The 15,111-nt window shown below is 57.6% G+C and overlaps 4 protein-coding genes across 4 annotated transcripts; all 4 read left to right on the forward strand.

The window, feature by feature from the left end:
- Nucleotides 1-469: 469 nt before the first annotated feature.
- On the forward strand, nt 470-3,974 carry ACRALDRAFT_2105086 (uncharacterized protein; the record flags this gene model as incomplete). Its single annotated transcript, XM_071023223.1, has 2 exons — nt 470-3,800; nt 3,901-3,974. The coding sequence occupies 2 exons, from the start codon at nt 470-472 to the stop codon at nt 3,972-3,974; spliced, it is 3,405 nt and encodes a 1,134-aa protein (XP_070875449.1).
- Nucleotides 3,975-6,456: 2,482 nt separating this feature from the next.
- Nucleotides 6,457-7,656, forward strand: ACRALDRAFT_2075680 (uncharacterized protein; the record flags this gene model as incomplete). Its single annotated transcript, XM_071022270.1, has 4 exons — nt 6,457-6,652; nt 6,713-6,780; nt 6,840-7,213; nt 7,278-7,656. Coding segments are annotated over 4 exons (1,017 nt in total), but the record flags the coding sequence as incomplete, so codon positions are not given.
- A 1,178-nt stretch (nt 7,657-8,834) lies between these two features.
- On the forward strand, nt 8,835-11,525 carry ACRALDRAFT_1076379 (uncharacterized protein). Its single transcript, XM_071018504.1, has 2 exons — nt 8,835-9,495; nt 9,545-11,525. Exons 1-2 carry the CDS (start codon nt 8,954-8,956, stop codon nt 11,016-11,018), a joined length of 2,016 nt encoding a protein of 671 aa, XP_070875451.1. The 5' UTR covers nt 8,835-8,953; the 3' UTR covers nt 11,019-11,525.
- Nucleotides 11,526-12,694: 1,169 nt separating this feature from the next.
- On the forward strand, nt 12,695-14,570 carry ACRALDRAFT_2104545 (uncharacterized protein; the record flags this gene model as incomplete). The annotated part of the gene is made up of 7 exons (XM_071023190.1): nt 12,695-12,809; nt 12,865-12,970; nt 13,047-13,157; nt 13,234-13,509; nt 13,598-13,847; nt 13,919-14,232; nt 14,294-14,570. The coding sequence occupies 7 exons, from the start codon at nt 12,695-12,697 to the stop codon at nt 14,568-14,570; spliced, it is 1,449 nt and encodes a 482-aa protein (XP_070875452.1).
- Nucleotides 14,571-15,111: the final 541 nt, after the last annotated feature.

Here is a 15,111-nt window from a genome sequence, read left to right on the forward strand (position 1 = left end):
TTTTCTTTCTTGCAGGGCCTCGGTTTGGCAGCCAAAACCCCGTGATGCATACACCCGCCCGCCCAGGCCACCACTGCACCATCCTGCACCCTCATTTCTCGTCCCATTGCCCAATCTCCCATCTCAAGGTGCCACTCTCCACCTTCCAATCCGGCCAGCCGCCAACTTGACCCCCCATCCTTCCCCTTGCTTGGCGCTACGACTTGCGTGCCCTGGGTGGCCCCATCGCTTGAGTACAACGTAAGAGCGGCCGAGTTTGTTCCTTTTATTGTCAACCTTGGCTTTTGAGCTGGGTACCCATTCTGATTCTCACGATCGTAGGTCTGTCAAAGGTAAACCGCCCAAAATTCCATACCATGCACCTGGAAAGTAACGCATACTAACAAAGAATCCATTACAGCTTGCAACGCGCGCATCCCGACATCCCTTCCTATGACACCTATGCGGACCCCTCCGTGCACGAGCTACGATGGATAATGACCCAGCCGAGGAGGGCCGCTCCTCGCGCCGGGGCCGCTTGATGGGCAAGCTCTTTGGGCCTAAAGAAAAAGAACGCAAACCGGCTACCGACGATGCCGTTAATGACTTCCTACACACTGCAGCCAGTCCCCTGCATCCGACTATTGCCCCCCCCTCCACCAACCTCCCGGCTCTCACCAAGCTCGATACCAGGAGTGCTTCCCGTTACCCTCAGGCACACGACATTAGTGCCCTTTCACAACAAAGCCTGCCCCTAAGGCACGGCTCCAAAAGTCCCGCTCCATCTCCGAGGCGAAACAGGAAAGGGTTCCTTGTCCGTTTTGCCGATACCCAACCCGATATCATAGGCGAAGGCGGTGAAGAATGTTCCACCCCATGCATCGAGATCTCCAGGCAGAAGAAGCTACGACAACCCCCTTCGTCCGGCCGTCCCAACACCGTCGCTCCCATCGCCGCCGATGCGTCCCAAAGACCTCCCGATGCGTCTCGGTTCGAACCGGATACCTTCGTCCCCGCTCCGATACGTCGGTCGCAGACGGGATACAGCCACACCGGCAACCCGGTCAAGCACAGGGTCAACCCGCAGCAAGAGGTCATTCCCGGCACGGCCGCACGCACGCGGTTCTTGGATTCGTCTATGAACAGGGTTCAGGACGAGAATAGGAGGTCCTTCTTGGAAATCCAACAGGCCGAAATGCGTCAGGCCGAAGGCAAGGCCTTTGCAGAGGCCGCACGCTCTAGTGTGGTGCCTCATCGAGAATGGGAGGAAGCCAGGCACTCGCCTTTTGGGACGTCTCGCGAACCCATCGCACCTTATACACCTGCTGCACCCACCGCGCCTCCACCACCAACCGGACCCACAGCGCCCATGAGCGCAGCACCGAGGTCGCCCGAGAGCCAGCGAACGAGGGCCTCGGCCGCGCGTGACCAGAGCCCGTCCTCTTCTACTTACTCTGTGAACAGCACCGGCTACGACCAGCAACCACCACCGCAGCCCGACTTTTCCCGCCAGCCCAGCTTTCAACAACGACAACAGCAGCAACAACAACAACACCACCACCCTAGCCCCGTGCCGCCCTCGGCAACGTCGGTCTCTAGCCTCTCTCGGCTAGGATCCTTTCAAGCACACGATGTGACCACACCCAGCGGGGACGACGCGCTTCGTCTATTCATCGAGCGCACACGTCACCTGAACGAACTCTTTCGACTACACGCCGAGACGGTTCGGCCCGTTTCCGCCTGCGACCCTCACGACCTCGCGAGAGCGGCGCTCTGGTGGTTTCTCCGCGGGAGGTTGGGGCTGGAGGTTGCCATCCGCGCACGGCCGACGAATCCGCAGGATCAGATGCAGAGCGAGATTGACAGGCAACAAGCGCACACCAACCTGGCCAAGGGCCACTGGCTGTTGGAGGAGGCGATCCCCGAAATCATGGCCAACAGGCAGTCACCGCCCGACGCGGAAGTCGACGAGGTGCGAAGGACGTTGAGCTCGGGGCTGGCGAAACTTGCCGGATCCATGAAGAAGAACGGCCTGCTGCCCCCGGAAGAGGCGTTTCTGCCCCAGGTCATTGACAAGTCCATCTGGATCGAGTACCCGAAGCTTAGCCAGGACATGATCGCCCTGCTGACGGGGAACGCGGCGGCGGCCATCTCGGGCGTGCTGGAGCCCCCTTCGGCCGCCGACGCCCTGGAGGCGTTCCCCATCAGCGACACCACCGAGGTGTTCTGCTTCGGGCGCGTGCTCGTCGACGCCTTTCTCATGGAGCAGGGCCGCGAGTCGCAGTCGCAGTCGCAGTCGTTCCACTTTCCTTGTTTCCTGTCCATGATCCGCCCGCAAAAGCAATCCGGGGTCGTCTTTGTGCTGGCGAGCCAAAACGGACAGGTGCACCTCCGCATCCAGAGCAACAAGAACGCCGGGCCCACGTGGGAGGATGTGCGGTGGATCACGGACACGTGCGTGCTGGAGGTGCTGCTGCCCCGCGGTTTCAAGCTGGCCATCCAGTGCCTGCAGCAGGATTTCCGGGTCCTGTGGAACATGTACGACTTTGGGTCCAAGACGCAGGCCACGCTGTACCCCCGGCCGGACGAGCAGTGCGTGTTCCGGTCGACGCTCCGGACGTTCCAGTACTTCGACGCCGACCCGCAGGCGCGTTCTTTCCCCAAGGAAGCCGTCCCGTCGAGCGAGGTGGCCTTGTTCGAACAGATTCTCAAGGAGACGTCGGCCACGGGCCCTCGCAGCTTCCACCGGGGGTTCCGCCTGGCCGTGGTTTCCGGGCCTAGGACGAGGACGCTGAGCGGGGTGAACCCGACGTGGGCGCCGCAGCAGCCGATCCCGTTTGGGTTCCTGCGAGGGGACGGCGGCGACCCGGCGCTGCTGCTCAAGTGCGACGGCGGGCGGCACAAGGGATCGATGGTGCTCTCGTTCAACGACGAGACGGAGAGGATCCGGTTCCACACGCTGCTGACGGGGACGGCGGTGCTCCACGACGAAACCATCTACGCCGACGTGCCGCTGACGGGGTTCTCGCTGGGCCGGTCCCTGAGCGACGCGCAGAGCCTGCCGGGCATCAACAAGCTGCCGTGGAAGATGGTCCGGGTCATCAACGACGACCACGGCGGGGACGACATGGCGCCGACGGTGCTGTCGGACAAGCTGAAGCTCGTCATCGACTCCAAGGTGGGGACCATGGCGGACCGGGTGAACGTGGAGACGGGCGAGCTCCGGGTGCGGCTCGAGGTCAGCGACGCCAAGACGCTGACGGTGATGCGGCGGCCGCAGTTCGACATGACGGTGGCCATCTCGGAGGCGCAGGTGGGGCGGGAGGTGGCCAAGGAGGTGGGCGAGGCGCTCCAGATGCTGCAGACGATGCAGACGGTGCGGTCGTTTAAGTTTGCCAAGCTGCAGGACCTCCACAGCTTCCAGGCGGCGCTGACGGGGTTCCGGGTGCGGTTCGACGGGCTGGCGGCGGCGTTTGCGATTTCGCGGCGGCGCATGGTGGTGCCGATCCACAAGAAGTGGGAGGCCGGGTGGACGCGGATCCAGGTGGTGCAGCAGGACACGGTGGTGCAGCTGGTGGCGTTCTTTCCCGATTTCCAGCACGGGCAGTGCATGAATTTCGTGCTCAAGGGGACGGACGTGTTTGAGACGTTCTCGCGCGGCGGCAGGGCGGGGCTGAGGCTGGTGGATGCCAAGTTTCCGCTGCCGCGGGTGCCGCAGGACGGGGAGGGGCCGACGGACGACATGGGCACGGTGTGCCTCGACCTGCCGGACTTGCCGGGGGAGCACGATGACATTTCGCTGCTTTTTGAGAAGGAGGCCGGTACGTTGCAAGAAGTGGATGACGATGACGATGACGATGACGATGACGATGACGATGACGATGACGATGACGAGTGATGAAACTAACGGGGATACTGTAGATCGGGATCGCCTGTGCCAGTGCCTGCCGGCGCCTGTCAAGGGGGCGTCCAGGCTGGGCAAGATGAACTTTTAGTGGATGTCGAGGCGGTGAGGCATGATCGGATTAACATGCAGTACTACAATAAGTACTAGGAAAAGGAAAATCACAGAGCAATCAGGGCATGGCATGGCTGGGTCATATGAATTACGTTCCGCGGGAGCTGATACCGTACTGCAGAACTTGGAGAAGACGTGTCTAAGACGGGACAGATGGAGAATCGAGATACCCATGGTGAGGTCTGAGGCAGAAGGCTGCAAAGGTGTGACGCTTCAGCAGCGTCCATGGAGGCTACGGGTACTATCCAGGATGCCTTGCAGGTTGAGTGCACGGATGGTTGTGGCAGAGATGGAGGTCAAGGAAACGTGAGGGGATCTTGATAATGTCCTTGCTGACGGGCCAGGGCCTGACAACAGTGACATGAATGGAGAATTATCCGATGGTCCTACGGAATGGAATCTACAACGTACGGATACCAGTGGGTCAAGGCCATGCATGATTCAATCTATACAGCTTGGCGTGCCGAGGAACACAATGGCGTTGTGTTGTACAAGTCTGGTTTCTGGGGATGCCGTGGGGAGTACTCCGTCGTGGGTATGATTGTGATCAACGGCGACAAACTCGACTCGCCTTTGGTTGTTGCTGAGGCCAAATTACGACTGCGACACTACCCACATGGTTCTGCTGCTCATTGTTTATCGCAATTTCACCTCGGATTAGGCTCTTGGCGGCTGGTCGGTCCATCCTCGATTTGTCTTTGTGTCAGTTGTGGTGAGACAGACAGTGAGTGTCTGTCGGTGTGCATCGGTCCGCTCGACCGTGATGTGAGGATAAGGACGAGAGGACGAGCACATGCAGTTTCTTTATTTGATTGTTCCTCGACTGAAGGGAACCCAAGTACCCTTAACCCCATGAGGCCGAGATCCGAGACGCTGGTTCGTGGCTTGTGGCCAGCCCTTTGGCATTCTTCTCGACATCCAAGAGATCGGATCTGGACCGGGGCGGGCTATCGCCAGTAGTCCTAGATGGTTGATGGTCGCGATGGACTTGTTCAAACGCGTAAGTCAGTGCAAGTCAGTGCCCCGGAGCATGAGGCACCGTAGCACCGACTGTCAGGGGTAAATCCTTGCTCTCCTTCCAGGCTGCTAACCGAGCTAAGGAGGCTGAGGCGAAGGCCACGCCCTACTGTAAAGGCGGTCCACATGGAACGGATAATCAGTTCACCGTCGCTTGGTGGACGACGGATGGCATGTTGCTGTCAGACGAGCGGGGACACTACGACCTTGAAGCCCTACGCCGCTACCTAACGTTGTGCTAGTCTAGCCGAGTCGGTCAAAGATGCAGGTCGTCTCAGTCGTCTATGCGAGACTTGGCCTCTTTTAGCCGGCGGCCAATCTTGATGAAGAGACTCACTGGCGATCTTGACTAATACGAGTCAGTGGTATACAACGTACATTACGAACCACACTTTAAGACACCCTTCTCTCGCTACGTTCAGTCTTTAACCAGTATTTGGTGCATGAAATATTCCCAGTCTTCCCTATGTGATCGCTAAAAGGGGAGTTGGGCCTCCAGGTATGGCAGGAAGATGTCTACTCGGTAACATTCCAAGCTATTTTTCCGCACAACCGCTTTGGTTCTGAGACCCCGTCTGGCTTGAAGAAACTATCCTGGATGATTGTCTTACCGCCTCCTCCACCTCAATGCTTTCGCCGTGATCCGGTGCGCGGTGCGTATCATAGCTCTGCTCACCCCGCCTTGGATCGACCGATCCACGCAAGCTATGCCCCTTGTCTTATCCCAGTTGCATCGTGGCTCGGCCTTTCTATCCATCTTGATGTGATGCTAGAGGGTGTAATAAAGTCGAGGGACAAAGAACAAGAAACCAAAGACCGCTATCGACTCTAGACTTGAGCATTGTCAAAGGTCAGTGCACTTATAGGTCAGGGGTACACTATTATCGCCGTGTGTACTAGGTACTTTGAGGTTGTACCAAGGTACAGTAGGTACTTATACTTAGGTACCAGTACGTCCGTCCATCTGGTCCAAGCGCTGTGGGCGGGTCTTCCACGGACCAATCTCCACACGTACCATCCACCGGCCTGCCGATCTCCTGGAATCCCGCACGGGCCTCCCAGTGCGACGCCCGGGAATCTGGGATGGACCATGTGAGGGCTGCCACTACACCACCACTAACTCTGTATTCCATCGACACCTAACCCAGTCGGCATTAGACTCGGTGGACTTTGGTTTGTTAGCACTCATGTACAACGTACGGAGTATAGATAATAAGGGAGGCCGGGCAGCATGTTCCCCATGGGTCCTCCCCAGCACCGCATCTAGAAAGAGAGAGTTGCTTTTGGGGGGTGATTCTCGACAACCACCATGGCGTAATTTTGATCCTATTCCTTCTTTCGAACCGTCGTCGAAACCGTCCGTCTACGTTGTACTCTACCGCTCGTTCTCGTCACGAAAACTCATCGCCATGGCCGCGAATGAGAGCGGCGGTGGTGTGGTCGACCACTCGCTGGACCACGAATCCCGCTTCCCCGAAATCTGCGCCATCTTGGTCGTCGGCGCCTTCCTGTCGACCCTGACTGTGAGCCTCCGAACGTTTACGCGCCTGGTCTTGCTCCGGACCTTTGGGCTCGACGATGCCATTATGCTGGTGGCTCAGGTTCTGGCCCTTGCGTCGGCCGTTGCCATTGGGTTAGGTGAGAGAGGGCGAGATGGAAGGTTGGATGTGGTCGAGTGAGTATGCTGACTCGTTCTAGAAAGCAAATATGGCCTCGGGTCACATACGTGGATGCAGCCCGACGAGCACTTTATCCCCTACATGAAGGTCCGTCTTGTCTTCACATCGTTTCTTCCACCTCCCCCCCCAACTAACACCACACGTAGGCCTTTTACGCCTCGGTCATCGTGTACAACGTCTCCATGTGTCTCGTCAAAATCTCCGTCCTGCTCCAATACCGCCGCATCTTCTCCGTCGGCATGATCCAGACCATCACCTTTTACGGCATCTGCTTCCTCTCAGCATGGGCCCTCACCCTCTGCTTCCTCCTCCCCCTGGTCTGCGTACCCGTCGCCAAGTTCTGGGACGCCTCCATCCCCGGCCGCTGCCTCGACTCGCTCGCCATCTGGTATACCATGGCCTCCATCAACGTGGCCACCGACTTTGCCGTCTTTTTCATGCCTTTGCCCGTGATCCGCTCGCTGCAGCTCCCGCGGCGGCAAAAGCTCATGTTGGTGGGCGTCTTTGGTCTGGGCTTGCTGTAGGTCCAGTCTCCATTCTTCTTCTTCTTCTCTTCTTCCCTTTCCCTCCTACTAACAAATAAGCACCTGCATCATCTCCATCATCCGCATCCGCACCCTCAAAGTCGCCGCCTCCACCGACGACCCCAACTGGGACAACGTCGACGCCGCAACATGGTCCTTCCTCGAAGTCACCATCGCCGCCATCGCCGCCAGCCTGCCCACCCTCCGCCCCCTCTTCTCCCGCCTCATGCCCCGCCTCTTCGGCGGCTCCTCGGCGCGAAGCCACCCCCGCTCCGGCTACGGCTACGGCCACGGGCCCTACGTCCACGCCGGGAGCAGCATGGCCACGAACCCCAAGGCCACCCGGTCCGGGAAATCCGGCCTCACCAGGTCCGACAGCACAAAGTCGCTGCACGAGCAGGAAAGCATCGAGATGGGGGCCAACGACGCCAAGATGCCGCCGTTCGTGCCGCCGAGCGGGGGGTACACCATCAGCGTCAGCGCCGGCCGCAAGGTGGAGAGGGGGCTGGGGTCCCGGGAGGTGGGAGTCGAGCCGAGGGAGTCGAGTAGTGTCGAGGGGATTCAGGCGACCACGGTGGTTACACAGCATGTCAGTCCTTTTGAGCCGGGAAGGCAATAATTAGGGATTAGGGGTTGGCAGCGGTTGTTCTGAGCGAAGAGGTTTGGATGCCTATATTATACCAACACAACCCACTTTGACAAGGATCAAGATGTATTTAGATTGTATATAAAATGCAGTACCTTGTCTTAATATATTTTTAATAGCCAATCTTTATTCGGGCCAAGAAGCCGAGGGTATCGACAGACGTTGGTTCATCCTTACGGGGCGATGGCTCATTTCCCGTGATGTTCCCATGCACATCATAGCGATCGAGATGGCGGGATAATGATATATGACCAACGAGTAGAATTGCATGTGCATGCTGGAAAAAGTAAGGGGAAAAAAGACGAATTCTCATTAACTAACCCTCCTTACCCCTGAGCCTGAGCCTTGAGGTGTAAGCCGCCGGGCCTCACAGCAACCCATTGGTGGGTAAAGAGCAGGCAATGTTATCCTTGGCTAAAGTAATCTACGTTGTATATTACAGTGTATTGTATATATTACCGCGCTCTCACTCACGGGGAATATGGACCTGCGTCCGTAGGGTTGCATTGGTTGGTGCTTCTTCTCCTCCTCCTCCGTGCCCCTGAAGTCTGCTTGAAATGTCACCTCGGTCAAGTGGCACTCGGTTCTACTACCTATTCCATTTGCAGAACACAACTGCCGGCCTCTTCAGCTGCATGACGGAATGGGCCCCGCATCAGGTAATGCCGTCTTGTTATTCTCTGCTTCCCATAGGTCTGTTGGTCTCTGCTGGCTTCGGGCCATTACCAAGTGCGGAAAGGAGTTGATGAAACCAGGACGATGCAACCGTTCCCTCCAACCACAGTCTCGTCGTTCGCCTTTGCCGTCGTGAGACTACAGATGTAAGACATGTAAGATTGTCCGGACGAGGCCAAGTTGATGCAACACTCGTCCGGGCCGAAGGATCGACGCAATGTTGCACGATGTGGGTAATAAGTCCCAATATATGGATCGGCATGGATGCGCGCAACCCATACAAATACTATACGACCCCTTTCCCTACAATTTACGTGAAGGACCGCGGCACAGTAGGTCGGGCTACATTCACATACCAAGACAACACACTCGACCATACCGACCAAACCCTGGAATCGCTGCTGCACTGCACAACATGCGCGCCAATCGCCCGTTGCGGTTCCTAGCCCTACTCGCGGCGGCGGCCACCACGGCCTCGTCTGCCTCCATTGCACAGGTACTACCCCGCGACGACGACGCGGCGGCCACCTACGACTACATCGTGGTAGGCAGCGGCCCGGGCGGCGGACCTCTCGCCAGCAACCTCGCGCGGGCCGGGTTCAAGACGCTCCTGATCGAGGCCGGCGACAACGAAATCGCCGACCCGGCCACCAACGTGGCCTCCTTCTTCGCCACCACGGGCATCAAGGAGAACCTGCACTGGGACTTTTACGTCAAGCACTACGACGACGTGGAGCAGACGAAAAAGTTCCAGCACCTCGTCTGGCGGCTCCCCGATGGCTCGCAGTGGGTTGGCCCGGGCGGCTCCGAGCCCGAGGGCGCCGAGATCCTCGGCGTCAACTACCCGCGCGGCGCCACCCTGGGAGGGTCTTCGGTGATCAACGCGGGGGCCGTCCTGCTCCCGAGCGATAGCGATTGGGACCACGTGGGAAATATTACCGGCGACAGCACGTGGAGGTTAGTCCATACCATGAATGTGTGCGTGCACAGAACTGACATGATGTAGTGCGGAAAACATGCGGAGAATCTTCACAAAGCTCGAGCGAAACACGTACCTCCCCGAAGGGACCGAGGGCCACGGCTTCGACGGCTACGTCGACGTGTCCATCGGCGACGGCAGCCAGTACCTCTCCTCCCCCCAGGCGGTGGACGTCATGACCGGCATGGTCGAGGAGCTCGGCAAAGACCCCGCCGACCTCGCCGACCTCCTCACAGCCGACGCCAACTACCTCGACCCCGAGCGAGACTTCACCGAGGGTCTGTGGGCGCTCCCGTTCCACGTCAACGAGACGTGGGGCCGCGTCAGCGCCCGCAACTACATCCTCTCGACCTTCAACGCGCGGGAGGGCAAGTCCAGCTGCAGCAAGAAAAAGTACCCGCTCCACCTCCAGCTCAACACGCTCGCCACGCGCGTCCTCTTCGACTCGTCGGACGACCCCAAGGCCATCGGGGTCGAGTTTTTGGAAGGAAAGAGCGTCTACCAGGGCGACAGGCGGTACGACCCGTCCAACAAGGGCACGCCGGGGCGGGCGTACGCGCGGAAGGAGGTGATCCTTAGCGGCGGGGCGTTCAACACGCCGCAGCTCCTGAAGCTCAGCGGCATCGGCGACGCCGAGGAACTCGCGCAGCACGGCATCGACGTGGTGGTCGACCTCCCCGGCGTCGGCACCAACATGCAGGACAGCCAGGAGATTGCCATTGTGGGGCTCACAGCCGAGAACTTTACCTTTGCCGACCCCCCCGGCGGCCCCGAGCCCATCTGCACGCGCGGCGCGCCGGGCGACCCGTGCTACGACCTCTGGCTGCAGGGCAAGGGGCCGTACACGCGGGCGGGCCCCAACACGAACGCGTTCCTGCTCAAGTCGAACCACAGCACCGACGGCGAGCGGGACCTGACCATCTTCGCGGGCCCGTTTACGTTCCGCGGGTTCTGGCCGGCCACGGGGCAGGATTTCCGCGAGCCGGCGAATACGTGGGGGATGCACATGGTCAAGATGCGGCCGCAGAACCGGGCCGGGGTGGTGAAGCTGCGGTCGGCGGACCCGACGGAGATGCCGGAGATTCATTTCCACTTGTTCGCCGAGGGGGCCGAGGTGGATATCGGGGCGATGAAGGACGGGGTGGCGTGGGGGCGGCGGGCGTTCGGGAGGGTGAGGGGACGGGCGGGGCCGGTGGAGGTTACGCACCCGCCGTGTCCTGCGGGGCCGAGGGCGGATGGGGGCTGTGCGGACGAGGAGGCGGACGAGGAGTGGATCCGGAGCGATACGTTTGGGCACCATGTCACCAGCACGTGTCCGATTGGGGCGGACGATGACGAGATGGCCGTGTTGGATTCCGAGTTTCGGGTCCGGGGGGTCCGGGGGCTGCGGGTGGTGGATGCGAGCGTGTTCCCGCGGACGCCGGGGTCGTTTCCCGTCATTGCGACGTTTATGGTGAGCGAGAAGGCGTCGGAGGTGATTCTGGGTGCTGAGGTCGTCTAGGGGATGGACTTGATGGCGTATGAGCGTCACGTTGATGTCTTTGCCTCTTCGACCGGACTGGAGCGTCAGAGGAATGGCTTAGCATAAAAGAGCAGTTGATTGAGCGACGCGACCAAGTCACCGATCTGATGCCTGGGTTCATGTAGGCGTGAGATGGAGTTACGCATAAAGAGTCTGAGAGTCTGCCGGCGTAGTGTTGCTGTCGACTGTCGACTCCATGTCCAAGTCTGGATATATTCGAGATGTGATTTCGAATACGTTGCTTTCAGAGTCACATGACTCTCCCGTTGACCCACAATTCCACAACGGACTGCGGGGTTACAAAAGTCCTAGCGAGGTACTTGGGTACTTCCCGGAGTCTGGACTGAATATTTTGAGTACTTCCAGTTGAGCATTCCAGCAGTTTGAACCTGAACGTCTTTGAAGTACTGTAGTAAGCAGTTTAGGTACTTTGGGTAGCGCCTATTTTATACAACGTACGCATTCAGTTATGAGGTGCGATTCGACATTCTGATATTCTATCCCTATGTATAAGTACCTACCTGCAGCTCGTCCACACGTGAGACCAAGGCTTATCGAGGCTGAATGCCCCTCGTCCTAGTTCTGTCCCTCATTCCATGATTTCCATGATTGCCAACCCAACCATCTGCCCCGTCTTGTCTCTGTGACTGGCGTACGTTGTATGCGACTACATATACGAATAGGCCAGCTCCCCACGCGACCTTCTACAGCCTTCCACGGCAGACGCAACATGCTCCCCTCGCCAATCTAAGGCGGGGCTCTTGTCCTGACTCCTATTCCGGATGCATTACTGTCTTGCCTCTTGAACTATACAAACTTGTACTGTGTTCAGAGATGCCAATTATTTAAGCGTCCTGCTTCTCCCGGGTTGTCTCTTGCTGCCCCTGCCAATTCGTCCACCTTTGTGCTATGACGTGACTGGCTGTCTTCCACCTCGGCATACGTTCGTCGTACGTCGTCTTGTATACGTCAAAACATTCCGATCCATGCACGTCAGCAAACGATCCACAGGCTCGCCAGATTCGCTTGACTGATGGAACTGGGCCTTTATTTCACATCTCTTCTTTTCCTTTCATTCAATAGAAAAAGTCTTGAGTTTTCTGATTCCGTGGGACTTGTCCATGGTAATTTGCAGCACACCGTTTACGAATACTCTACTTACGGATACATCTAATTGTCCCGCGGCACGACAACCTAACGGATCACAGCTGGCAACAACCGTCCATCAGCCCTGTCTACACCCACCAGAAATCTCATCGACGACCCCCGCGTCTCTACAGCTACCCCCGCTTCTGAGGACGACGGTTCAGTTCCGGTGACAGCCAGCCTAGTCCAGAGCCTCAGCGTGTTTGTACTACTGAGAAAAAAAAAGAAAAAAAAAACCAACGTATTGCAATCATGGTACATGTGCCTGCTCGACTCAGAGCACTCTCGCTCAGTTGAGTCTTGCCCCTCCATCACCATACCTCTACCTCTGCCTCTACCTTGACATCCAAAATACCTTGAACCAATTCACTTTACCATTACTTTGCCCACCAACTTTATACCCTCGTCGTGCATTCATTTCAATTCATACATTATTCGTACAGCCTGCAGAGTTTCCCCTCCTACCCACCCCCTCCATCTACCGACGTCATCAGTCTCGAAAAGCGGCAATGCTGACAGGTTGGCTGTCCTACCCAGCCAGCGCCGGGCCCAGCGCAAACGACTCCAAGTCTGCAGGTTCCGAGGAGGATGATACCCTCGTGGTTGAGCCCGAACAGGGCAATGGTCAGTCAGACGCCCCCGCCAATACATCCCATAGCTGACGATGCCTTGGCTGCAGTCCTCACCCACATCATCTCCCAGCTTCGGCCGGGTGCCGACCTGAGTCGAGTCACTCTGCCGACCTTTATTCTGGAACCACGCAGTATGCTCGAAAGAATAACAAAGTTAGAACATGCCTGTCCTTACACTTGTCTGTTCGAGATCCCAAAACATAGTATTCTGACTTTTTCTTCTCCACAGCTTCATGTGCCATCCCGAGATGCTCCTCCCCATCCCCGGAATCGATGACCCCGTCGAGCGATTCGTCTCAGTCGTCAAGTTTTATCTGAGCGGCTGGCATATCCGTCCGCCGTGAGTGACTTGCCTCTCCAATACCCTCCTTTTGCTGCGCCATCAAGGCCATGCACTGACGTCCTACATCCTACAGCGGCGTCAAGAAACCCCTGAACCCCGTCCTCGGCGAAATCTTCACCTGCAGCTGGGACCTGCCCGACAAGACAAGAGCCTACTACATCTCCGAACAGACCTCCCACCATCCGCCAAAGTCGAGCTACTTCTACATGGTTCCCCACCACCACATCCGTGTAGACGGCACCCTCAAGCCGCGAAGCAAGTTTCTCGGAAATTCCGCCGCCAGTCTGATGGAGGGCACCGCCGTCTTGACCCTGTTGAACCGGGGTGCGAACAAGAAGGGAGAGAGATAGTGGGTTGCCTTTTTTTTTCTCCTTTTTTTCTCCTTTTTTCCCTTATTTTTTGTTTGTTCTTGGACCTCGTCTAACCACTGAACCTAGTATCCTGACACAACCCAACATGTACGCGCGAGGCATCCTTTTCGGCAAGATGAAATACGAACTCGGCGACCACAGCTATGTACGATGTCCGGAGCTCGACCTGGTCGCCGACATTGAGTTCAAAGTGAAAGGCTGGGTCGGAGGCACCTACAACGCCATCGGCGGCTACGTGAAGAGGGAAAGCACCGGCGAGATCCTATACGAGCTGTCAGGTCTGTGGAGCGGCGAGATGTTCATCCGAGACGTCAAGGTGTGTATCTTGTCCGACCCATGCATTTCTCCAGGTTTTCCCTTCTCTTTCCTTCAGCTTACAGTGAGTAGACCGGACGCAGGGAAATGTTCTTCAACGCCACGGATGCGAAACCGAGCGAACCCCTCGTGCGGCCCATCGAGGAGCAGGGAGAGCGGGAGTCCCAGAGGCTATGGCAGAAGACCGCCCAGGCTGTGAGGGAGCGTGACCACGATGTCGCCACGGTAGAAAAGACAAAGGTGGAGGATAGGCAGCGCCGAGAGCGGGAACTCCGCGCCCGGGACGGCGTCGAGTGGCACCCGCGCCTCTTCCGACGTGTCAGGGGCGGACCGGGCGGTTCGGAGGAGGGGGTCGAGGAACTCGAATGGATCATCAACGCGAACATGTGCGCAGCCCCTGTCGATCCCCTACCTCTTTGACTAAGATGGATGCTGACTTGGATATAGTGACGGATCCACGCCCGAGGCAGTCGCCGACCAGATCATGAACATCTACCCCATTGTGGAAGGCCAGGATTTTTCCCAGGTGAATGTTATCCCGCCGCACAATCCCGCCGCATCGGCGAAGCCCGCCAACGTTGATATGGAGGCCGATACGGGAGCGATGCCCCCGGGAGCACATGCGTCCAAGGAGGTCCAGAACATGTTGGGTGAGACCGGGACCGCACAAACCGATGGGCCCCTCATCGACTTGGCTGGGGAAGCGAACACATTGGATAAATAAGAAAAAAAAAGGAAAGAAAAAAAAAAGAAAAACGAAAACGAAAACGAGTTGATTAGCGAAATGATCGAAAATGTCTTCAGCGGAGACCCTATGCATATCTACTGTCCCCACAACTTAGCATCATGGGGCGGCGTTGTCTGTTGTTTGAGGGTATAGGCGGGCATACCGACGCCAATGGTAAGAGGCGCAAACATTGAAAGATGTCGCCGGGCGGGACAATATCGAACCACTGGATAGGCTGGTGTGTTGATACGTTGTAGGTAGCGTACTTGCTAAGGTAGATGAGGATACACTGCGATACCCAGTCGGCAGCGACGGGCCATCTCCTGGGCATGCCGAGTGACATGCATATCGTTGCATTAGACTGTTCTCATGTGAAGCATACAAGGGAAATAAGTGTTTTTATTTTTATTTCTTTTCTTATTAGAAAAGACCGTCGGACCTGAACGGAGTTTCATCCATCTTCACGGCCTAGTCTTCTTCTCACTCTTGATATTGATAAGGATATGCCTGAAAAACGCCCTGAACGCCTCCTCCTTGC

This window comes from Sodiomyces alcalophilus (genome assembly GCF_042370955.1).
Source record: "Sodiomyces alcalophilus JCM 7366 unplaced genomic scaffold ACRALscaffold_4, whole genome shotgun sequence".
Classification (NCBI taxonomy): domain Eukaryota; kingdom Fungi; phylum Ascomycota; class Sordariomycetes; order Glomerellales; family Plectosphaerellaceae; genus Sodiomyces; species Sodiomyces alcalophilus.

Coding starts and splice junctions, on each gene's coding strand:
- ACRALDRAFT_1076379 (XM_071018504.1), top strand. CDS start 8,954: ATGCGCGCCAATCGCCCGTTGCGGTTCCTAGCCCTACTCGCGGCGGCG. Junction 9,496..9,544: donor ACCGGCGACAGCACGTGGAG/GTTAGTCCATAC, acceptor GACATGATGTAG/TGCGGAAAACATGCGGAGAA.